The sequence below is a fragment of the Microcaecilia unicolor genome, chromosome 6 (genome assembly GCF_901765095.1).
Source record: "Microcaecilia unicolor chromosome 6, aMicUni1.1, whole genome shotgun sequence".
Classification (NCBI taxonomy): Eukaryota; Metazoa; Chordata; class Amphibia; order Gymnophiona; family Siphonopidae; genus Microcaecilia; species Microcaecilia unicolor.
Window position 1 is genome coordinate 229,113,856 of NC_044036.1, and position 26,019 is coordinate 229,139,874.

The 26,019-nt window shown below is 46.1% G+C and overlaps 1 protein-coding gene across 2 annotated transcripts in view; it reads right to left on the reverse strand.

Moving 5' to 3' along the window:
* The window catches only part of LRSAM1 (leucine rich repeat and sterile alpha motif containing 1), a 1,377,704-nt gene that overhangs the window by 1,187,051 nt on the left and 164,634 nt on the right, over positions 1-26,019 (reverse strand). For both annotated transcript variants that reach the window (XM_030206572.1, XM_030206573.1), the window contains exon 5: positions 20,682-20,759. In XM_030206572.1, the coding sequence (XP_030062432.1) occupies positions 20,682-20,759 (78 nt within the window). The remainder of the gene's footprint in view (positions 1-20,681; positions 20,760-26,019) is intronic.

Genomic DNA, 26,019 nt, shown 5'->3' on the forward strand with positions numbered 1-26,019 from the left:
CCGAATTATAGCTACGTCTTGCAAGGTTCCGCGTTAGGAGTTACGGATCAAGAAAGGGATCTGGGTGTCGTCGTCGATGATACGCTGAAACCTTCTGCTCAGTGTGCTGCTGCGGCTAGGAAAGCGAATAGAATGTTGGGTGTTATTAGGAAGGGTATGGAGTCCAGGTGTGCGGATGTTATAATGCCATTGTATCGCTCCATGGTGCGACCGCACCTGGAGTATTGTGTTCAGTACTGGTCTCCGTATCTCAAAAAAGATATAGTAGAATTGGAAAAGGTACAGCGAAGGGCGACGAAAATGATAGTGGGGATGGGACGACTTTCCTATGAAGAGAGGCTGAGAAAGCTAGGGCTTTTCAGCTTGGAGAAGAGACGGCTGAGGGGAGATATGATAGAAGTGTATAAAATAATGAGTGGAATGGATCGGGTGGATGTGAAGCGACTGTTCACGCTATCCAAAAATACTAGGACTAGAGGGCATGAGTTGAAGCTACAGTGTGGTAAATTTAAAACGAATCGGAGAAAATTTTTCTTCACCCAACGTGTAATTAGACTCTGGAATTCATTGCCGGAGAACGTGGTACGGGCGGTTAGCTTGACGGAGTTTAAAAAGGGGTTAGATAGATTCCTAAAGGACAAGTCCATAGACCGCTATTAAATGGACTGAAAAAATTCCTCATTTTTAGGTACAACTTGTCTGGAATGTTTTTACGTTTGGGGAGCGTGCCAGGTGCCCTTGACCTGGATTGGCCACTGTCGGTGACAGGATGCTGGGCTAGATGGACCTTTGGTCTTTCCCAGTATGGCACTACTTATGTACTTATGTACTTATGTACTTATGCACTAATAAAAATATATTAAAAAAAAAAAATAAAAATAAACCAGAAAACTAGAAAAAATTTGGAGCAAGTCAAAGGATGACACAACCCTGAACACGTGGAAACAAACACAAAAGAAATACAAGAATGAAATTAAACGAGCCAAAAGAACATACTATACAAAACAAATCACAGCCACTGGAACAGACATAAAAAAACAATACAAAATCATAAAGAATCTTCTTAACACGAACCCAGTAACAACTTCACCCTCAAACTGTCCATCTGCAGACCAGCTGGCCAAATACTTCGACAATAAAATCTCCAATCTGTGCTACACAATCCCCCACGATGATACCAATATTGATACCTTCCTTGACGAACTGGACCCTGACTCTGAAGAGACACCAGCAGACCGCTACTGGATAAATTTCACCCCCCTCAGCACTAAGGAAATCTCCTCAGCACTAATCAAACTCTCCAAATCTCACTGCCACCTGGACCCATGCCCTAACTATCTTATGAAAAATGCCCCAGAACAATTCATTACAGAACTCACCACCCACTTAAATTTCCTACTTCAACAAGGCTCCTTCCCCGCCGGACACGGCAATATTCTACTGACACCTATACCGAAAAACCCCAAGAAACCAGCAAATGACATCACTAATTATCGACCTGTGGCCTCCATCCCTCTCCTAATCAAACTGATAGAAAATAGAGTGACCTCTCAACTCACCGAATTCACTCAAAAATTCTCCATATTACACGAATCACAATCGGGCTTTTGATCTGCACACAGCACAGAAACAGTACTGCTCACCCTGATATCCAGATTCAAACAGGAAATTTCAATTGGCAACAAAATACTTCTTCTACAGTTCGACCTATCCAGTGCATTTGACATGGTAGACCATAATATTCTCACAAAACTACTGGACAAACTAGGGATCGCCGGGAACATCATTAAGTGGATAAAAAGTTTTATCACCACCAGATCATACCAGGTCAAATCAACCTCATCAATATCGCCTGCATGGTCATCAAAATACGGAGTCCCCCAAGGATCACCTCTATCTCCAATCCTCTTCAACCTTATGATGATTCCTCTGGCCAAATCCCTATCCAAATCCAGCTTTAACCCCTTCATCTACGCCGATGACGTCACAATATTCATCCCTTTCCAATCTAACCTTACTGAAATCTCGGAGAAAATAATCACTGCCATGAACATCCTAACGTCCTAGGCCAACGCTTTCAAGATGAAATTGAACAAAGAAAACACCCAATGCCTAATCCTGTCATCACAACATGCTACTCTGCTCTCAACCACCTTGATCACCTCTGATGTCACAATCCCAATATTTGACAATCTAAAAATCCTAGGAGTAACACTAGACAACCACCTAACTTTGGAAAATCATGCAAAAGCCATGACGAAGAAGATGTTCAACATGATGTGGGTACTGAAAAGAGTAAAACCATTCCTCCCACAAAAAACTTTCCGCAACCTAGTACAATCCACAGTACTCACCCATGCTGACTACTGCAACAGCATCTTCATCGGCTGCAAAGCCCAAATCATGAAAAAACTCCAAACCGCCCAAAACACAGCAGCCAGACTCATTTTTGGCAAACCACGACTTGAAAGTGCAACTCCACTTCATCAAAAACTTCACTGGCTCCCTATCAAGGAACGCATAAATTTCAAAGTCCACACAATGATCCACAAGATCCTCCATGGCGAATCTCCAAACTACATGACCAACTTGATCGATCTTCCACCCAGAAATAAGTCTAAATCATCCCGAACATATCTCAACCTTCATCTTCCCAACTGCAAAGGCCTCAAATACAAAACCTACTATACGTCCAACTTCTCCGTGATAGGCAGTCAACTCTGGAACGCAATACCACGACACATCCGAACAACCAATGAACACCTACCCTTCCGAAAGCTGTTGAAGACTTACCTCTTCAAACAAGCTTACCAAACAACTCAACCTAATTCCACACCAACAGCACTACTCATACTTCAATCCTCTCCCCCACATCTCTCCCCATTGTTTTTAAGTCTTTTAACTTGAACATCTCTTGACACTTGTATCATACTTTGTATCTATGTGATACTTTGTACCATACCTTGTACCATACTTTGTGCTATCTCTATGATACTTTGTACCATAGCTTGTAAGCCGCACTGAGCCTGCTATCAAGCGGGAAAGAGTGGGGTATAAATGCTATAAATAAATAAATAAATAAATAAGTGAAGAGAAGCTGGAAAAGCTATCAGGAAAGAGAAGCAGCAAATGGAGGAAAAGATAGCTAATACGGTAAAATTGGGGACAAGACCTTTTTCAGATATGTAAATGACAAGAGGAAGTGCCATAATAGCATTGTGAGGCTCAAAGTTGAGGGAGAGAAATATGTGGAAGATGATAAGGATAAAGCTGAACTGCTTAACAATTATTTTAGCTCTGTGTTCACGAATGAAAAACCGGGGCTAGGGCTACAGTAAACAAAGGCTAAAGGGGATGGATGCATGGTAGACCAAGACCCGTTTACGGAGGACTGTGAGGGGCTTGCCAAACTAAAAGTAGACAGAGCGATTGGGCCTGATGGGATACACCTGGCCCAATCAGGGTGCTCAAGGAACTCGGAGAAGTTCTGGTGGCTCCGCTGACGGACCTCTTCAATGCTTCCTTAGAAACTGGAGTGGTCCCAGTGGACTGGAGAAGGGCGGATGTGGTTCCTTTGCACAAGAGTGGAAGTAAGGAGGAGGTAGGGAATTACAGATCTGTCAGTCTGACCTCGGTCGTGAGTAAGCTAATGGAAATGCTTCTAAAGAGGAGGATTGTGACATTTCTTGAACTACATGGAATGCGGGACCCGAGGCAGCATGGCTTCACTAGTGGCAGGTCGTTTTAGATGAATCTGTCTGTCTGTCTGTCTTCGACTGGGTGACCAAACAGTTGGATGTGGGAGGGGCGCTTATGTTGTATACTTGGATTTCAGCAAAGCCTTTGACACTGTTCCGCACAGGCGACTGATAAATAAATTGAGTGCCCTCGGTGTGGGACCTAGAGTAACTGATTGGGTTAAAAATTGGTTGAATGGTAGGAGACAGAGGGTGGTGGTAAAAGGAGCTTGCTCTGAAGAAAAGGAGGTCGTCAGTGGAGTACTGCAGGGATCGGTCCTAGGGTCTGCTCTTTTTAATGTTTTTGTGAGCGATATTGTGGAAGGGCTGTCTGGTAAGGTTTGTCTCTTTGCTGATGATACTAAACTCTGCAACAGGGTGGACACCCTGGAGGGTGTGAATGACATGAGGAAGGACCTAGCGAAGCTAGAGGAATGGACCGATATTTGGCAACTAAGGTTTAATTCCCAAAAATGCAGGGTCATGCACTTGGGTCACAAAAATCCGAGGGAACGGTACAGTATAGGGGCGTAGTGCTTCAGTGTGTGAAGGAAGAGCAGGACTTGGGGGTGATTGTGTCTGACGACCTTAAAGCTTTCAAACAGGTAGAAAAAGCGACGGCCAAAGCCAGAAGGATGCTTGGGTGCATAAAGAGAGGCATGACCAGCAGGAAAAAGAAGGTGATAGTGCAGTTGTATAAGTCTCTGATGAGGCCTCATTTGGAGTACTGCGTGCAGTTCTGGAGAACTCACATACGGAAAGATATAAACACGATGGAGTCGGTCCAGAGGGCGGCTACGAAATTAGTAAGCGGTCTTGAATGCAAAAATTATAGGGACAGGCTTATGAACCTCAACTTGTATATGCTGGAAGAGAGGAGGGAGAGAGGAGACATGATAGAAATGTTTAAATATCTCAAGGGCATTTAAGTACAGAAAGAGAGCCTTTTTCAAATGAAGGAGAGCTCTGGAATGAGGGGGGGGGGGGGGGGGCATACGACAAAGTTGCGAGGGAATAGGCTTTGAAGCAACCTGAGGAAGTATTATTTCACAGAAAGGGTGGTGAATGCGTGGAGTCGAGGACTGTTCCAGAGTTTAAAAAGGCATGGGATAAGCATGTGGGATCGCTTAAAAACAGGAAGAATTAGGGGTTACAGAGGATGGGCAGACTGGATGGGTCTTATGGCCTTTATCGGCCGTCATGTTTCTATGTAACTTGCTCTATGTACCTCAGGTTTCAGGTCTCCCAGTGTGCCTTCTCGGACTGGATGCAGAAAAGGCCTTCAATAAGGTCTACTGGGGTTTTCTGGATAAGGTTTTGGCGAAATTTGGGGTACTGTTTTTGGATTCAGGATTTTTATACCTCACCAGCAGCATGTGTACGAGTCAATGGGGGGGGGGGGGGAATTCGACCTTGTTTTCACTGTCATGGGGCAGGGATGTCCACTCTCTCATCTTTGTATTGGCTATGGAACCTCTTGCAGTAGCTATTAGGGCAAATCCAAATATCACTGGGGTCCAAGTGGGGGATAAGTAATTTAAAATAACATTATTTGCAGATGTTCTCCTGTCCTTAACGCGGCCCTTCACATCTCCCCCTAATCTAATGAAAGAAATTGAGATTTACTCTGCTGTTTCTGGATATAAACTGAATGCTACTAAATCTGTAGGCCTAGCAGTACAGCTGGCACCTAGACTGCTTGAAACATTGCAGTCGTCTTTTCCTTTTATTTAAATTTCTTTATTATTATACATTTTATACATATCACTTGCAAAAGAAAAATTCCACTATGGTAATAATTCTAAGGAAAATTATCTGTACACAGATTAAATAATTCTATAGTTTCATATAAATCCACTACCAGAGTCCAATAGTCCTATAAAGGAGAGAAAGGAAAATAATCTTTACATCAAATTGAGTTTCAGACAGGTTTCTATTCGGTTTTTTCTTATATAAGAGCTCTTCTAGCTGTTATAAAGGAGGACAATTGGTCAAGATCAAAATATACATATTTCACTGACTGGTAGGAAATTAAACATTTGCATGGGTATTTAAGATAAAATGTTGCTCCCATTTGGAGTACCTCCTGCTTCATTTGCAAAACATTTTTCCGTCGCCTTTACGTTTCCCTTGCTAGATCTGGAAAAAAACGAGCTTGCAAACCACGAAGTTTTATCTTTCTTCTGAAAGAATTTTTTTTTAATCCAGATCTTGTCAGAGGGTAACGCTACTGTAGCCAACAAAGTAGTAGCTGTTATTTGCTCTGTATCTGACATTTCGAGCAAAGCTGAAACATCAAGTGGTTGATCATTTTGAATATTATTCCTTTGCTGATTGTCCAAAACCCTCACAGGAATATAAAAGACCTGTGAAAAGGGTGGTATATCTTTGTCTTCTATCTATTTCTAATATTTCTTTAAACTAATTTTTCAACATTTCTCTAGGTGAAATTAAAGGTTGTCGCGGGAAATTAATAAAACGGAGATTATTACTTCTAGAGGTGTTCTCCAACATTTCTGATTTTCTCCTCAAATTGATCAAATCTTTAAGCATTGTTGATTGCAAAGTCTGTGACTGAGGAGACTTTTTCCTGTTTCACCATGTCGTCTTTAACAGCTTTCACCTCATTTTCTATTTTTTTTTTTAATTTCCCATCTAACACCACAACTTCATTGGATATTTTTCTCATTTCGGGGCATAAAGTCTTCCCCATTTCTGCAATTAACAGCCACAGATTATCTAAAGTCACTTCTTGTGGTTTTTGAAAAAGTTTTGCAAATGCTAAAGTGTACTCTCTTCCTGTGAAACATGTCTCTCACCTCCCAACGTCTCTCTCGTCTCCTCCTGCATGTGGGACATCAGGGAGCTAGTTGTAAAAACTCCTATCTTCTCTGTTAAGGCTACAACTGCTTCCCGTCCATGCCCGCCCTGAAGCACTTCGGTATTCAGGGCTGAGGACGCTGCCAACTGAGAGCTGCTTCCCACAGGCTGTGGGGGAGGGGCCCTTCTGTCGGGGCTCAGGGAGACTTCCAGTTCAGGGTTCAGCCCTAGGTCTCCTGTCCCGGGCTGAACCAGCGAACCGCTCACCGACGACGTAACTGCCGAAATTTGAGCTCTCTGAAGGTAAGAATCAATCAAGCCTGATGAGACTAAAGGTCTTTGCTGCTGGGATGCAGTAGCAGCTGCTCTGCCTCGTCTCTTCGGCATTCTCAGGAAATAACTTTAGTTTAAAGTGAAAACCACAGGAGCTCAGAAAAACAGGTCTGATTCAGTCAGCGGCCATTTTGGACTGTCTTTTCCTTTTAAATGGTCTACTAAAGAGATCCGTTACTTGGGGGTCCAGCTCCCAAGTAGGCTTCAGGACCTTTTGGGGGTTAATCATCCTGCTCCAGCGAACATTGTTTAGGGAATGGATCATTGGGCGACAATGGAACTTTCTTGGTTTGGAAGGATTGCAACTGTTAAAATGAATGTCCTCCCTAATTTGTTGTATTTATTTCAAGTACTGCCTCTTCATCTTCCACGCTCTTTTTTGTCCAGCCTTCACAATCGTTTGATATGATTTATTTGGAATCAAAAGTGACCTCGCCTGCCTCGGGCATTTCAGTACAAACATAAGGAACATGGGGGGTTGGGGGTGCCTAATCTGTACTGGTATTATTGTGCAGAACAGGCGCAATCTGCGATAAAGTGGTTTTATGCTGCTGATTATAAGTTATGGGTTCAGCTTGAACAGTGCTTGGTGGGTCCTCATTGGTTGAAACATTTAATTTGGCTTCCAGGGAAGTATAGGAGATTACCAGGGGGGTTGCTTCCCACTGTGTTGACTACATTTCACTATTGGGAGTCTTTATTTACAGCTATTTACACCCCACTCTCATGTTATACCCCGACTGCTGCAAACCCATTGTTTCCCCCGGGGATGGCGGTGAGCCCATTCACCCGTTGGGCCCAGAAGGGGTTAACAACGTGGGGTCAAGTTGTATGACGATGGGGAATTTGTTCCCTTTGATACTCTTTTAGAGGATCAGCTTCGGTCTTCTGACCGCTATGCTTATGCACAGTTGAAACACGTCCTAAAGACCCCTTCATATCGGGCCTGTATTCTGCGAAAGGATTCCTACTTGGAAGATTTATGTGAGGACTCTAGGAGTACCCAAGGGCTTATTAATTGTCTTTATGGGTTTATGGCCAGACACATTAAGGTTTATATACAGTTCATAAGGTTCCATATCCCGTTCCAAAGTGACTTAAACGAAATAACCAACGAGATCAACCAGAGCTTCCAGACCATGCACTCTTGGGCGGATTCATTCAAGTTAAAACTCAACGCAGAGAAAACTCAGTGTCTAGTTCTCACCTCCCAATACAATACAAACAAATACCCCACAATAACCACACCCTACTGCACACTTCCTATTTCAGAAAATCTGAAAATCCTTGGAGTCACCATTGATCGAAACCTCACTCTCGACACCCACGCGAAGAATACAACGAAAAAAATGTTCCAATCAATGTGGAAACTCAAAAGAATAAAACCTTTTTTCCCAAGAAACATCTTCCGCACCCTAGTACAGTCATTGGTAATAAGCCACTTGGACTACTGTAACACTCTGTACACAGGCTGCAAAGAACAGACCATCAAAAAAACTCCAAACAGCCCAGAACACCGCAGCCAGACTCATTTTTGGAACACCTAACTACGAAAGTGCGAAACTCCTCAGAGAGAAACTGCACTGGCTCCCGCTCAAGGAACGAACTGAGTTCAAGATCTGCACGACTGTACACAAAATCATTCACGCAGATGCCCCACTCTATATGTTAAACCTAGTGGACTTACCGCCCAGGAATGCCAAAAGATCGGCCCGCAAATTCCTCAACCTGAACTTCCCCAGCTGTAAAGGAATGAAATACAAACAGTCTTATGCTACTACCTTTGCGTACAAAAGCACACAGTCTTGGAACGCACTACCCATGGCCCTGAAAACCATGACCAATCTAACCAGCTTTCACAAAGCTTTGAAAACACATCTCTTCAACAGAGCCTACAAAAGTCAACCTCAATGAAACAAATCATTCCTTAAACCACCCAAGTACACCAAAACACCTCTCATACAACCTTACCTAACACCTTTCTACCTAAATTCCTCTTTCACCTCAGCTTATGATTGACTGTTTTCTTAAATCATGTAATGACGTTCTCATTTCCATACTCTGTAAGCCACATTGAGCCTGCAAAAAGGTGGGAAAATGTGGGGTACAAATAAAATAAATAAATAAATAACTGGGAAAAGGAGCTGGGTGTCACAATTTCGGCTGATGATTGGCTGGTTTTGGAGAGAGCCTTGTTAAAATCTTCCCTGGTTGTACCTTTTAAAGAAAATGCAATAAAGGTTTTCTACTGTTGGTACCTTACTTCGGCGAGATTACATCATATGTTACCAAATGAATCTTCATATTGTTGGAGGGGTTGTCTAATGTTGGTGACTATGGGTCACATATAGTGGTCATGTCCTAAGGCTCAAGCTTATCGGAGAGCGGTACAGTGCCGTCTCCAGGTGTGGTTGGGTAGACCGGTGCAATGGCATTCTGCTGTATTTTTGTTGGGTAGGAAACCAGCTGGCCTTAACCGTCTACAGTCTTTGTTGGTTCGCCATGCACTTTATGCGGCTCACCTTAATTTGGCAAAGCACTGGAAACAGTGTACAGTCCCTTTTTGGATTACTAAATTGTGGTACATTTGTGACATGGAACGCCTGACGGCTGTGAAAAATAAGACCTTACCTAAATGGGAAGTGCTTTGGGAGCATTTTTTTGACTGCTTGTTCTGTTTAAGGGGAGGGTGGAAGGAGTTACTTATTGGTACATAGTTGGAGGGGGGAGGTGGTGAGGGAGAGGGGTTTCTTTATTAGGAAGAGGGGGGGGGGAAACGTTTGTTAAAATAAGGAAGCTTGACTATGTCTCTTACATTGAGCTGTCCATGATATCCTATGTCATTTATCTATATTACTTGTTTATCTCATTTATTGTTACCTGGCTTTACAAAAAACAGCTTCTACAAATTAAAAAACATTAAGAAGCATACTTCCACATACTGACAGCACTCAAGGGCACTACAATCATCTCTTAAGCACATTTCTCCTTCACATCACACAACTACTCATTTATTTTTAGACATATTTAATATTACACAAAGCATGTCATAAAATAAGTTCATGCCATACATTGGAAACAGAAGCAACATTTATTTACAAAAAAACTATTTGCAATAAAATTCAACCCTCTATCTCTTTTTGACCTGAGGGGATGGTGATGGCAGGGGAAGAAAACAGCTTCAAGCTAGAAGAGGTTATTCACTTATTTTTCCAGGTTCTAAAAAATAAAATACTAAGTAAAAGCAAAGATACTTCCCTGTACCAGGTATTCTCTGAGTTCAGCAGGCTTCTTATTCTCACAAGTGGGTAGACGCCGTCCCGCGTCGCCCGGCCCAATACTGCCATAGAAAAAACTACAGCTTTTAGGAGAGCGAGCCGCGCTGTAGCGTGCATGCACAAGTGCCTTCCCACCTGCTGCTGCCTTAGTTTAATACAAAAGCAAAACAAATAAAAACATGCAAACAGACAACTCCAAGGGGAGGTGGGCGGGACTGTGAGAATAAGAAGACTGCTGTCCTCGGAGAATACCTCCTACATTCCCTTCCTTCATTTTCTCAGAGGACAAGCAGGCTTCCTTATTCTCACAAGTGGGGAATCCCTAGCATCCAGGCTCACCCAAAACAACAAACACTGGTCAATTGGGACTCGCAATAGCGAGGACAACGCAGATTAATATGAAACTATACACAAACTAGATGAGAGTGCAACCTGGAACAGAATAAAAAGGGCCTAGAAAGGTGTAGTTGGATTCTAGACCCCAAACAGATTCTGCAACACTGACTGCCCAAACCGACTGTCACATCGGGTATCCTGCTCAAGGAAGTAGTGAGATGTGAATGTGTGGACTGAAGATCACGTTGCAGCCTTGCAAATCTCTTCAATGGAGGCTGACTTCATGGGCTACCAACACAGCCATGGCTCTGACATTATGAGCCGTGACATGACCCCTCCAAAGTCAGTCCAGCTTGGGCATAAGTGAAGGAAATGCAATCTGCTAGCCAATTGGAGATTGTTCATTTTCAGATGGCGACTCCCCTCCTATTAGGATCGAAAGACACAAACAACTGGGCGGACTGTCTGAAGGGCTTCATCCGCTCCATGTAAAAGGTCAATGCTCTCTTGCAGTCCAAGGTGTGCAAGCTGCTTTCGCCAGGATGGGCATGAGGTTGGGGGAAGAATGTTGGCAAGACAAGTGTAGAAGGTATTCGGTTATTGGAAAAGTAATGGAAGCCATGCTGAAGGAAAGGATAGTGAATTTCCTACAAGCCAACAAGTTGCAAGATCCGAGACAACATGGTTTTACCAGAGGGAAATCGTGCCAAACGAATCTCATTGAATTCTTTGATTGGGTAACTGGAGAATTGAATCATCGACGTGCTATAGACATAATCTACTTAGATTTTAGCAAAGCTTTTGACACGGCTCCCCACAGGAGGCTCTTAAATAAACTAGATGGGCTGAAGATAGGTTCCGAAGTGGTGAACTGGATTAGGAACTGGTTGACGGACAGACGACAGAGGGTGGTGGTAAATGGAGTTCGCTCGGAGGAAGGAAAGGTGAGTAGTGGAGTGCCTCAGGGATCGGTGCTGGGGCCCATTCTGTTCAATATATTTGTGAGTGACATTGCCGAAGGGTTAGAAGGTAAAGTTTGCCTATTTGCGGATGATACTAAGATTTGCAACAGAGTGGACACCCGGGAGGGAGTGGAAAGCATGAAAAGGGATCTGAGGAAGCTAGAAGAATGGTCTAAGGTTTGGCAATTAAAATTCAATGCGAAGAAATGCAAAGTGATGCATTTAGGGAGTAGAAACCCACGAGAGACTTATGTGTCAGGCGGTGAGAGTCTGATAGGTACTGAGGGGGAGAGGGATCTTGGGGTGATAGTATCCGAGGATCTGAAGGTGATGAAACAGTGTGACAAGGCGGTGGCCGTAGCGAGAAGGTTGCTAGGCTGTATAGAGAGAGATGTGATCAGCAGAAGAAAGGAAGTGTTGATGCCTCTGTACAAGTCGTTGGTGAGGCCCCACCTGGAGTATTGTGTTCAGTTTTGGAGGCCGTACCTTGCGAAGGATGTTAAAAAAATGGAAGCGGTGCAAAGAAAAGCTACGAGAATGGTATGGGATTTGCATTGCAAGACGTATGAGCAAAGACTTGCTGACCTGAACATGTATACCCTGGAGGAAAGGAGGAACAGGGGTGATATGATACAGACGTTCAAATACTTGAAAGGTATTAATCCGCAAAAAAATCTTTTCCGGAGATGGGAAGGCGGTAGAACGAGAGGACATGAAATGAGATTGAAGGGGGGCAGACTCAAAAAAGATGTCAGGAAGTATTCTTTCACGGAGAGGGTGGTGGATGCTTGGAATGCCCTCCCACGGGAGGTGGTGGAGATGAAAACGGTAACAGAATTCAAACATGCGTGGGATATGCATAAAGGAATCCTGTGCAGTAGGAATGGATCCTCAGAAGCTTAGCCGAAATTGGGTGGCGGAGCAGGTGGGGGAAGAGAGGTTGGTGGTTGGGAGGCGAGGATAGTGGAGGGCAGACTTATACGGTCTGTGCCAGAGCCGATGATGGGAGGCGGGACTGGTGGTTGGGAGGCGGGAAATACTGCTGGGCAGACTTGTACGGTCTGTGCCTTGAAAAAGGCAGGTACAAATCAAGGTAAGGTATACACATATGAGTTTATCTTGTTAGGCAGACTGGATGGACCATGCAGGTCTTTTTCTGCCGTCATCTACTATGACTATGACTTGTTCAGATGGAACTCCCACACCACCTTCGGCAGGAACTTAGGATGCTACTCTGTTGCGATGAAACTTAGTATAAGGTACATCCACTACTAAAGCCTGAAGCTCACTGACCTTACGAGCTGAAGTAACAGCCACCAAGAAAACGACCTTCCAAGTCAAGTACTTCAGATGGCAGGAATTCAGTGGTTCAAAAGGAGTTTTCTTCAGCTGGATGAGAATGACGCTGAGATCCCATGACACTGGTAGAGGTTTGACAGGGAACTTTAATAAAAGCAAACCTCTCATAAAGCAAACAACTAGAGGCTGTCCAAAGATAGGCTTACCTTCCACAAGTTGATAAGCACTAATTGCACTAAGGTGAACCCTTTTGGAGTTGGTCTTGAGGCTAGACTCTGATAAGTGTAGAAGGTATTCAAGCAGGGTCTGTGTGGGACAAGAAAGGGGATCTATGGCCTTGCTGTCACACCAGATGGCAAACCTCCTCCATTTAAAAGAATAATGTCTCTTAGTAGAGTCTTTCCTGGAATCCAGCAAGACCCAGGAGACACCCTCCGAAAGACCCAAGGAAGCGAATTCTAGACTCTCAACATCCAGGCCATGAGAGCCAGAGACTGGAGGCTGGGATGAAGAAGCAACCCCTCGTTCTGTGTGATGAGAGTCGGAAAACACTCCAGTCTCCACGGTTCTTCGGAGGACAATTCTAGAAGAGGGAAGAGGAGAGACTTGTTGACCTGAACATGTATACCCTGGAGGAAAGGAGAAACAGGGGTGATATGATACAGACGTTCAAATATTTGAAAGGTATTAATCCGCAAACGAACCTTTTCCGGAGATGGGAAGGCGGTAGAACGAGAGGACATGAAATGAGATTGAAGGGGGGCAGACTCAAGAAAAATGTCAGGAAGTATTTTTTCACAGAGAGAGTGGTGGATGCTTGGAATGCCCTCCCGCGGGAGGTGGTGGAGATGAAAACGGTAACGGAATTCAAACATGCGTGGGATAAACATAAAGGAATCTTGCTCAGAAGGAAGGGATCCCCAGAAGCTTAGCCGAGATTGGGAGGCAGAGCCGGTGGTGGGAGGCGGGGCTGGTGGTTGGGAGGCAGGGCTAGTGCTGGGCAGACTTATAGGGTCTGTGCCCTGACAATGGCTGAGATTGGGAGGCAGAGCCGGTGGTGAGAGGCGGGGATGGTGGTTGGGAGGCAGGGCTAGTGCTGGGCAGACTTATACGGTCTGTGCCCTGACAATGGCAGAGACAAATCAAGGTAAGGTATACACAAAAAGTAGCACAAGTAAAATTATCTTGTTGGGCAGACTGGATGGACCGTGCAGGTCTTTTTCTGCCGTCATCTACTACGTTACTATGTTACATATCTGCCGCAGCCAGTATGGCTCGATCAGAATCACGGTTCCAGGTCTTGCTTGAGTTTCAACAAAGACTTTCCTACCAGAGGTATCGGAGGATACAAATAGGGAGGATACAAATACAGAAGGCCTGCCCCCAATGTAGAAAGAAGGCATCCAATGCTAGCCTGCCGTGGGCCTGAAGCCTGGAACAGAACTGAGGGACCTTATGGTTCATCTGAGTGGATCCACTGAGGGGGTGCCCCATGCTCAGAAGATCTTGAGCTAAACCCATATTTAGAGACCACTTGTGTGGTTGCATTATCTTGCTCAGCCTGGTTGTTGTTTATGCCCATCAGATAAGTGACTTGGAGAAACATGCCATGTTGATGAGCTCAATGCCCTGAACGGCTTTTTGACACAGAGGGTGACATACGGTGCCCCCCTACTTGTTCATGTAATTCATTGCAACCTGATTGTCTTTGTTTAAATTAGAATAATTTGATGGGACAGCCGGTCTCTGAAAGCCTTTACAGCGTTCCAGATCGCTCAAAGCTTCAGGAGACTGATCTGAAGATTCGTTTCCTGGAGGGACCAAGGTCCTCGAGTGTGAAGCCCATCTACATGAGCTCCCTTATCCCAGGAGAGATGCATCCATTGTCAGCACTTTTTGTGGCTGAGGAATTTGGAATGGAAGTCCCAAGAGCAAACTGAACCGAATTGTACACCATTGAAGAGAGCGTACAAGCTCCGGGGACACTTGGATGGCATCCTCTAGATTCCCCGTGGCTTGGTACCACTAAGAAGCCAGGCTCCATTGAGCAGATCTCATGTGCAGGCGTGCCATTAGTGTAACGTACACTGTGGAAGCCATGTAGCCCAACAACCTCAACATCTGCCAAGCTGTGACCTGCTGCGCTGACTGAACCTTGAACACAAAGGAAAGAAGATTGTCCACATGCGTCTCTGGGAGGTAAGCTCGAACAATCCTTGTGTCGAACAGGGCTCCTATGAACTCCAACTGTTGAAACAAGTTGGAGATGGGATTTGGGGTAGTTGGTAACGAACTGTAGTAGTTCTGGCACCCAAATAGTCATCTGCATGGACTCCAGAGAACTGTCTTCCGAGGTGCTCTTCACCAACCAATCATTGAGATAAGGGAACACATGAACTCCCAGTATGTGTAGCGATGCTGCGACTACTGCTAGACACTTGGTAAAGTCCCTGGGAGCTGGCGCAAGGCCAAAAGGCAACACGCGGTACTGAAAACGATGTATACCCATCCAAAACCGAAGATACTTCCGGTGGGCTGGAAGTATCGGGATGTGTGTATATGCATCCTTCAAGTCCAGAGAACATAGTCAATCATTTTCCTCAATCATGGGAAGAAGGGTGCCCAGGGAAACTATCCTGAACTTTTCATGGACTAGGAATTTGTCCAGGGCCCTTAGGTCTAGGATGGGATGCATTCCCGCTGTCTTTTTCTGCACAAGGAAGTACCATGCCCTTCTTCCTGTGGTGGAACGGGTTTGAACGCATGGGCCTTGAGAAGAGCGGAGAGCTCCTCTGCAAGTACCTGCTTGTGCCGAGAGCTGAAAGAATGGGCTCTCAGTGGACAATTAGATTTGGAAAGCAAATTGAGGGTGTACCAAGCCAGACTATTTGAAGAACCCACCGGTCAGAGGTTATGAGAGGCCACCTTTGGTGAAAAAACTTTAACCTCCCCCCAACCGGCAAGTCGTCCGAGACAGACAATTTGACCGTGGCTATGCTCTGCTGGAGCCAGTCAAAAGCTTGTTACTTGCTGTTGCTGCGGGGGGAGGGGGGGCATCATTGGCCTTAGGCACACACTGTTGACGAGAACGAGCGCGCTGGGGCTGAACCTGTGCAGGCTGGCGAGCCGCAGGAATGTACCTACATCTAGAATAGTAATAGGGAGCACTCCGCGACTTGTCAAAATACCTCCTGGATGAGGAGGCAGATGCAGAAGACACCTGGCAGGAGAGAGAAGAGATAATATCTGTATGCTTCTTGATTTGGTCAGCGACCTCCTCAACCTTCTCTCCAAAAAGGTTGTCCCCCGGCAAAGGGAATCTACCAACCTCTGCTGAACAGCATGTTCCAGGTCAGAGACACACATCCATGAGAGTCTGCGCATCGCTATAACTTGGGCAGAGATCCTGGATGCCACATCAAAAGTGTCATAAGTGCCCCTGGTCAAGAACTTGCGACACACCTTCTGCTGCTTGACCAACTGGCTCAGCCTGCTCCGGAGGGAGCGCATCCACCAAGTCTGACAGCTGCTTCACCGAGTTCCGCAAGTACACGCTCGTGAAGAGCTGGTACAACTGGATCCAGACGAGCATAGAGGCCTGATACATCTTTCTCCCAAAAGAGTCCAGGGTTCTAGCTTCTCTGCCTGGGGGATCCAAGGCATAGCCCCTAGTACTCCTGGCTCTCTTGAGAACGAAGTCCACCACCATGGAATCATGAGGTAACTGGAACCTCACAAACCCTTCACCGTGGATCCTATACTGGGTGTCTATTTTTTTTGGGAACCACAGGGACAGAGGGGACACCCAGTTCCTAACGAGGACTGTCTTAATTACCTTGTGGAGAGGAGCCATCAATGCCTCCTTAGGAGGGAAGGTGTAGTCCAGAACCTCAAGCATCTTGGCCCTGGGCTCATCCTCCTTTTCTACGGGGAATGGAATGGCATCAGCCATTTGCCATATAAAAGAGGTGAAAGAGAGGCTCTCAGATGTAGGAGGGCTCAGAAGGAATCCCGTAGGACTCGTCGGTAGAAAAGTACCTGGGATCTTCTTCTGATTCCCATAAGCACTCCTCCTCAGTGTTGGATAGCACCTTCCGAAGGGATGTCCGAGATCAGGCCCATCTTGTTGCCATGTCCTCGAAAGTGGTGACAAGAAACTGGCTCCCATTTCAACTCTGCTCAAGATTCCTCCACCAACATCAAGGAGGTGCCAGCCTGGGTGGCTGTCGACACAGGTGCTGCAAATGGCACCGGGGGTCGCACCATGGGCTGAGGGCTAGGCGGGTCAAAGTGGGAGATATGGTAGGAACAAGCACCCCTGATAGCGGCACACATCGCTGCATAAGACCTTCCAGAAGCTCAGGGAGCAAGGCCCGGATGCGCTCATCGAGGGCCACTATCAGGAAAGACACTGGCATCTGCTGAGGCGCAGACTGCAGAATCACTGGGACTGGTTTGGAGACACACACATCGGCACCTCCTGGATAGAGGAGGGAGCAGTTCTCCCGGCATTGACGCTTCTCGGGTGCTAAATCCCTCGGTGCCCCGGAGCTCTCGACACCATGTGTCAAGGGAGATCGGTGTTGGTGCTTCTTGGTCTTCGCCCGATGCACCTCACCCATGCTCCTTGGTACCGAAAAGGACAATGTCAAATCCTCCTGTTACATAGGGGTTGGGTCCGACAATGGACGGTCCCAGGGGGGCCTGCATAACAGAAGGCTTCGAGACAGGTGGAGACCCACAATGCCTCACTACTCCCAGTGTCATGGGGTCTCGAAGCAGCCATCCCTACCTTGACTCCTGATGTCAGTGCGACACTCGATGTCAATGCAGATGTCGAGGAACTGGACCTGGCTCCAAAAATCTTCGCTCGTTGAACCTCTCAGGAAACCTGGGTCCTCTTTTTCATACGAAGGCAGAGGACAAAGTTGGCAGGCCTATGGTCGAGCCCAAGGCACTGAAGACACCAAGAATGGGTGTCCTTCCCCGAGATGGTCCAGTTGCACTGAGTACAACGTTGGAAGCCACTAGGCGTCTTTGTGGACATGGAAGGAAAAACTGCACTGGCCAAATCAAAAGACACGATGGTGCCTGAAAAAGGGGGAAAAGGAACAAAAGAAAAAACCTGACTAGGCAGACCTGAAAAATAAAGGAAACTTATCAGCAGGACAAAAAACTAAAAAATAAAGGACTTTTTTTTTTTTTTTTAAGGCAAAAGGGAGCAGGTAGAAAACTGCCAAAGGCACTCAAAAAAAACAAGAAACGCTCTAAATGGACGTGTGAGGAGACACCACAAAAAAGCAGATGCTCACGTGGAAAAAGCAAAACTAATTTGCGCGGCGGGCAGGCACTTGCACATGTGCGCAACTCGAGCTCCTAAAAGCTCTAGTGTTTTCTATGGCAATATTGCCGGGCAACGCGGGTTGGCATCTACCCACTTGTGAGAATAAGCAAGTCTGATTGTCCTCGAAGAAAACGTATCACATACAGAGGAAATTTTTCTGAAAAAAAAACACCTACTGTACTTGAATGTACACCACTTCAATAGCTTTCTGGCTTGTAGGTGGTACATAAGAAATTAAGTTTTAAATATAAAGGTTTTACAGGACTAAAAAAAAACACTTGCTGTTATTCATTCCCTTTTGTAGGCAAAAATACCCATACTTCTCCCCACTAAAAATGGATAGGAAAGGGTGTAGCCAAGCTGAAGGAGACAGAGTACAAATGGGGCTTTCGTTCTGAAACGCCCAAGTGTATGTTCCATGAGTACACTGTACTTGCTCTGAAGTAGTTACTTGTGACCTGGATTAGCCACTGTTGGAAACGGGATACTGGGCTAGATGGACCACTGGTCCGACCCAGTATGGCTATTCTTATGTTCTTTCTGCCAATATTTGGGTAATTCCCCACAGGCCCCATGCACGCTTCAAAATTTCCTCAATAAAAAACAAGCATAACTTCCAGCCCTGCCTTCCCCTTGGAATACGTTCACTGTTAGATGAAACAAACAATAATAAATAGACTTACAAAAGCAGACCGAAAACATCTTTGTCCTGGCCCTATCGCCACATCAGCTGGAAGAGGATGAGCAGCCTTGGCTCCAGTTTATAACCTGAGAAAGTCCCATATCTACCACTGTCCCAGGTAGTCAATGTTATGGGAATATCATGAAAAGTCTGCATATATTTGAAAGGGTGTAGCTGACAGAGATTACAGCATGTACAGTACCGTGTCAAAATCACTAATCCTACCAAAAATGGAAACAGATTGGATGCACATGGTTGTTTCACATTTGTTTTATTTATTTTTCCAAAAATTATTTTTGGGCCTTTATGACAGGGGGCAATGTCTTTAAATAATGAACCTTACTCCTAAAAGTTAGGTATGTGGAGTATGATCTCAGTTTCAAATTTACTGCTAATGCTCGCCGAAGTACTTCTATCATACCAGAAAGAGCTTCTTTCTGGAGTTCATAAAATGGGTATAGGCAACCTAGCCAGGTGTGCTTGAAACTCCTTTTAATCAAGCTTGTGGTGCCCAAACATTGGGAAATAATTCTGTATTTTTCTGCCACATGCTCTTGGTCTAAGGCAGTATTTCTTAATACTTGAGGATCTTCTTGCTCTCTCTCTCTCTCTCCACATTATTCACAGAGTAATTGCATGGGACTGACTCCTTTACGATTAAAGCTGCTCTGGTGTTCTCTTTTAATACCATGTCCAGCTTCCTTGCATCTAGCTTTTTATCTGTCAGAATGGGGGTGCTATAAGGAGATGGCAAAGAGCAACCTGGCTGAAATAAATAGGGTTCTCCTACTAGGAAAGTTGTTCCTTAAGATCAGTGATAGAATCCTTGGGTAACAGCCATAAGGCTGCCAGTTTCAATTCCAAGGCCCCCAATTGGAAAAATAGACTGTCATGGCAGAGCGCTCATCAGCCTTCTACATAGGCAACAGCTACCTTAGAAATATTGGTTCATATTAAAAACAGCAAAACAAATACAGCATAACTTCAGATTTTGGATAGGCACGCAATTTCCTTTCTAACAGGGTTGGTCACTTTCCCCCAGAACACAGCTCACTTGCCAAGTGAAATGCAAGCCTGAGGCAGCTTGTGGAATCCTACGAAAATTATTTCAAAACTCAACTGCATCTATTCCCCATACCCAATGTGTAGCCTATAAATAAGTGTGCTGTATAGTAGGAGGGCTGGAATGAAGAATGAAGTCTCTGAGTTGTAGAATGGGATGCACTGTTTGGGAAAGGAAGGGTACTCCCATGAAGTGCAGGTATGGAAGTGAAAGCAATGCAACATGCATGATGTGCACGAGACAAAAGCAAATATATTTCTTTTCTCTTACTTCCTCATGGATTTATATGGACTTGGGCTGGTGTAATCAATTTGATCAGTCAAATGAAGCAATGTGGTGACTGAATTATGGGCAAATGATTTTGGCTATTTGTCCTTAGTTCAAACTGACATCACAATGTGAGGTCCTCAGTAAGCAGCTATTAATCATTCTTGGAGAGCAATTTCTCATATTAGGAAAGAGAAGGGATAATGAGACTCATGCATACTGCAAAAGGGATTAATATACTAGTCGAGTCACAGGAGGCATCAGTTTAAAAGCCTTTACAATGTGGATTTCATTTGGATTTCCCAAGATTCACAGAGCTTCTGAGCTGTGAGGTTTTTAAGCATCAGGTGCGATTATTTTTTTACTCAAACTTTTCAGTTGTTCTGCTGAACACTTGCCTTCATTTTTTTTTTTAAATTTCAGTGAATTGACTTGCAGGATTCTCTGACCTATTCTTATCACTAATAACTGAATCTTTTCTGCTGTTATTCTTTGCTCATTTTGATATGACATGGCTGCAAACAATTTGCATTAAGAAAAAAATAAAGTAAAGCAATTACCTTCAGTGTCCCAAGATCCATAAGCTGGCAAGATTTTGGAACCAGGTAAGTCAAGTAATTTGTGTGAACAATCAACACCTATAAAAAGAGAAATACAAAGCTGTATGCATGACTTACTCAAAATGGCTTGTGGAGGGAGATTGAGAAAGAGATTAAATCTGGGGTTTACTTGTGATTAAATTTATTTGCCTATCTTCAAAGATAGGGCCTGATTTACTAACCATTTTCTTTCGCAGATACAGATCACAAAAAAAAAAAAAAAAGAGCCTAAGGGCTGATTCACTAAAGGTTCTCATCATTCATAGGCTAGAATGACATTGTTTTGATCTTACCATTAGATACAGGAAAATTTGGAGGACGTAATGGGGCAGTTCAGCAAACTGAAGAGTAGCAAATCTCCTGGACCAGATGGTATACATCCTAGAGTACTGATAGAACTGAAAAATGAGCTTGCGGAGCTTCTGTTAGTGATATGCAATTTATCCTTAAAATCGGGCATGGTACCGGAGGATTGGAGGATGGCCAATGTAACGCCGATTATTAAAAAAGGTTCCAGGGGAGATCTGGGAAATTATAGACCGGTGAGTCTAACGTCGGTGCCAGGGAAAATGGTAGAGGCTATTATTAAAAACAAAATTACAGAGCACATCCAAGGACATGGATTACTGAGACCAAGTCAGCACGGCTTTAGTGTGGGGAAATCTTGCCTGACCAATTTACCTCAATTCTTTGAAGGAGTAAACAAACATGTGGATAAAGGGGAGCCGGTTGATTGTGTATCTGGATTTTCAAAAGGCGTTTGACAAGGTACCTCATGAAAGGCTACAGAGGAAATTAGAGGGTCATGGGATAGGAAGAAATGTCCTATTGTGGATTAAAAACTGGTTGAAGGATAGGAAACAGAGAGTGGGGTTAAATGGGCAGTATTCACAATGGAGAAGGGTAGTTAGTGGGGTTCCTCAGGGGTCAGTGCTAGGACCACTGCTTTTTAAAGCGAATGCTACATACCTGTAGAAGGTATTCTCTGAGGACAGCAGGCTGATTGTTCTCACTGATGGGTGACGTCCACGGCACCCCCTCCAATCGGAATCTTCACTAGCAAAGACGTTTGCTAGCCCTCGCGCGCCCATGCGCACCGCGCATGCGCAACTGTCTTCCCGCCCGAATCAGCTCGTGTTCGTCAGTCCCATATGTAGCAAGGGAAGACACAACTCCAAAGGGGAGGCGGGCGGGTTTGTGAGAACAATCAGCCTGCTGTCCTCGGAGAATACCTTCTACAGGTATGTAGCATTCTCTTTCTCCGAGGACAAGCAGGCTGCTTGTTCTCACTGATGGGGTATCCCTAGCCCCCAGGCTCACTCAAAACAACAAACATGGTCAATTGGGCCTCGCAACGGCGAGGACATAACTGAGATTGACCTAACAACTTATCCAACTAACTGAGAGTGTAGCCTGGAACAGAACAAAAAATGGACCTAGGTGGGTGGAGTTGGATTCTAAACCCCAAACAGATTCTGAAGCACCGACTGCCCGAACCGACTGTCGCGTCGGGTATCCTGCTGCAGGCAGTAATGAGATGTGAATGTGTGGACAGATGAACACGTCGCAGCCTTGCAGATCTCTTCAATAGTGGCTGACTTCAAGTGGGCCACTGACGCTGCCATGGCTTTAACATTGTGAGCCGTGACATGACCCTCAAGAGCCAGCCAAGCCTGGGCGTAAGTGAAGGAAATGCAGTCTGCTAGCCAATTTGATAAGATGCGTTTCCCCACAGCCACTCCCCTCCTGTTGGGATCAAAAGAAACAAACATTTGGGCAGACTGTCTGTTGGGCTGTGTCCGCTCCAGATAGAAGGCCAATGCTCTTTTGCAGTCCAATGTGTGCAGCTGACGTTCAGCAGGGCAGGAATGCGGACGGGGAAAGAATGTTGGCAAGACAAATGACTGGTTCAGATGGAACTCCGACACCACCTTCAGCAAGAACTTAGGGTGAGTGCGGAGGACTACTCTATTATGATGAAATTTGGTGTAAGGAGCATGGGCTACCAGGGCCTGAAGCTCACTGACTCTACGAGCTGAAGTTACTGCCACCAAGAAAATGACCTTCCAGGTCAAGTACTTCAGATGGCAGGAGTACAGTGGCTCAAAAGGAGGTTTCATCAGCTGGGTGAGAACAACATTGAGATCCCATGACACTGTAGGAGGTTTGATGGGGGGCTTTGACAAAAGCAAACCTCTCATAAAGTGAACAACTAAAGGCTGTCCCGAGATCGGCTTACCTTCCACACGGTAATGGTATGCACTGATTGCGCTAAGGTGAACCCTTACAGAGTTGGTCTTGAGACCAGACTCAGACAAATGCAGAAGGTATTCAAGCAGGGTCTGTGTAGGACAAGAGCGAGGATTTAAGGCCTTGCTGTCACACCAGACGGCAAACCTCCTCCATAAAAAGAAGTAAGTCCTCTTAATGGAATCTTTCCTGGAAGCAAGCAAGACACGGGAGACACCCTCCGACAGACCCAAAGAGGCAAAATCTACGCTCTCAACATCCAGGCCGTGAGAGCCAGAGACTGGAGGTTGGGATGCAGAAGCGCCCCTTCGTCCTGGGTGATGAGGGTCGGAAAACACTCCAATCTCCACGGTTCTTCGGAGGACAACTCCAGAAGAAGAGGGAACCAGATCTGACGCGGCCAAAAAGGAGCAAACAGAATCATGGTGCCTCGGTCTTGCTTGAGTTTCAACAAAGTCTTCCCCACCAGAGGTATGGGAGGATAAGCATACAGCAGGCCTTCCCCCCAACTCAGGAGGAAGGCATCCGATGCCAGTCGGCCGTGGGCCTGAAGTCTGGAACAGAACTGAGGGACCTTGTGGTTGGCTCGAGATGCGAAGAGATCTACCAAAGGGGTGCCCCACACTTGAAAGATCCGGCGCACTACTCTGGAGTTGAGCGACCACTCGTGAGATTGCATAATCCTGCTCAACCTGTCGGCCAGACTGTTGTTTACGCCTGCCAGATATGTGGCTTTGAGAAACATGCCGTAACGGCGAGCCCACAGCCACATGCTGACGGCTTCCTGACACAGGGGGCGAGATCCGGTGCCCCCCTGCTTGTTGATGTAATACATGGCAACCTGGCTGTCTGTCTGAATTTGGATAATTTGGTGGGACAGCTGAAAGCCTTCAGAGCGTTCCAGACATGATCGAGAAGACGTGATCCACCTGTCCACGAGTTTTCTCAAATCCCTGTATTGGTGGACGATTTGGTCCAATTTGACTCTGGGACGTCCTTTCCAAATTCCTCAGTCACAAAAAGTGCTGACCACGGATGCGTCTCTCCTGGGATGGGGAGCTCATGACAATGGGCCAGCCGGCGCCTGGCTCGACGGTACCGGTGGTGCAAGCACCCCCGGTACCGGAGGGGAAGGGCGCAACAGCTCTCCCAGGATCTCTGAGAGAACGGCCCGGAGGCTCTCGTGCAGAGCGGCTGTGGAAAAAGACATGGAAGCCGATGCAGGAGTCGATGTCAGAACCTGTTCCGGGCGTGGAGGCTGTTCCGGGCTGTCCAAAGGGGAGCGCATCGACACCTCGAACAGAGGGCGAGCGGTCCTCTCGGTGCCGATGCTTACTGGGTGCCGACTCCCTCGGCGACCCAGAGCTCTCGGTGCCGACACGGGAAGGGGACCGGTGACGATGCTTCTTCGATTTTTTGGAACGAAGCACGTCACCGGAGCTTCCCAGCACCGACGAGGAGGACGTCGAATCCAGCCGTCTCTTCCTCGGGGCCGAGGCCGAAGAGGGTCGGTCTCGGGGGGCTGTACTGCAGGAGCCCTCAGGGTAGGGGGAGACCCACCCGAAGGCTCACCGCCACCAGCAGGGGAATGGACAGCCCTCACCTGCACTCCAGACGAAGCACCACCGTCCGACGACATCAGCAAATGAGGAGGTCTCGATACCACCGACACCGACGCAGCCCTCCGATGTCGCCCCGATGCAGAGGGTTGATGCCTCGATGCACTCAATGCAATCGGGGGCGAGGATGAAGGTCCGGGCGCCGACGACGTCGAGGCAGTCGATACTCCCGGTGCCGATGCCGACGAAGAGCCCGAGAACAAAATGTTCCACTGGGCTAACCTCGCTACCTGAGTCCGCTTTTGTAAGAGGGAACACAGACTGCAGGCCTGAGGGCGGTGCCCAGCCCCCAGACACTGAAGACACGACGCGTGCCTGTCAGTGAGCGAGATTACCCGGGCGCACTGGGTGCACTTCTTGAAGCCGCTGGAAGACTTCGATGTCATGGGCGGAAAAATCGCGCCGGCGAGATCAAAACTGGAAATGGCGAAAATGGCACCACAAAAATAGGGGGAAGAAAAACTTCGACCGAGGCCTAAATAGGGCCTACCCCGACGACAAAAGAAAACTTACCGGGGCAAAAAACTCGAAATACGGGAAGGGAGAAAACCAAAAGGCCTCCTCCCGACACCTTTTTTCTTCTTTTTCTTCTTTTTTTTTTTTTTTAGAACAAGTCGAAGAACGACGCGCAAGGTCAACTTTGGGGCGTGAACGGCGAAACACGACTGTACCGAGCGCGGACAAAAGAAGACTGGCCAGCACGAGCCGGTTCGGGCGGGAAGACGGCCACGCATGCGCGGTGCGCATCGGCGCGCGAGGACTAGCAAAGGACTTTGCTAGAAAGTGTTCCGATTGGAGGGGCTGCCGTGGACGTCACCCATCAGTGAGAACAAACAGCCTGCTTGTCCTCGAAGAACACATAATTAAACTCTGGAATTCATTGCCGGAGAACGTGGTGAAGGCGGTTAGCTTGGCAGAGTTTAAAAGGGCGTTGGACAGTTTCCTAAAGGACAAGTCCATAGACCGCTACTAAATGGACTTGGGAAAAATCCACAATTTCGGGAATAACTTGTATAAAATGTTTGTACATTTGGGTAGCTTGCCAGGTGCCTTTGACCTGGATTGGCCGCTGTCGAAGACAGGATGCTGGGCTCGATGGACCTTTGGTCTTTTCCCAGTATGGCATTATGTACTTATGTAAATAAGCTCAGTCTGACAACATCATCTCAAGGTTTGGCAGTGAATCTATATAGGACTCCACTCTGAGAAATACAGCGGTCTATGAAGTCCTGGCAATGATCACTATCTTCTACATAGATCTTCCATACTATTTATGTAGTAGTACAGTTTACTATTTGCCAGATGAATTGACTTGACTAGATTTAACAAAGGATATATCACCAACTACCAGAACCTGTAAAGTAAGCCATGAAGGAGAGTGCAGCTGAGTGCACAAAAACAAACAACAGTTGTGCCTCATTCTGAACTAT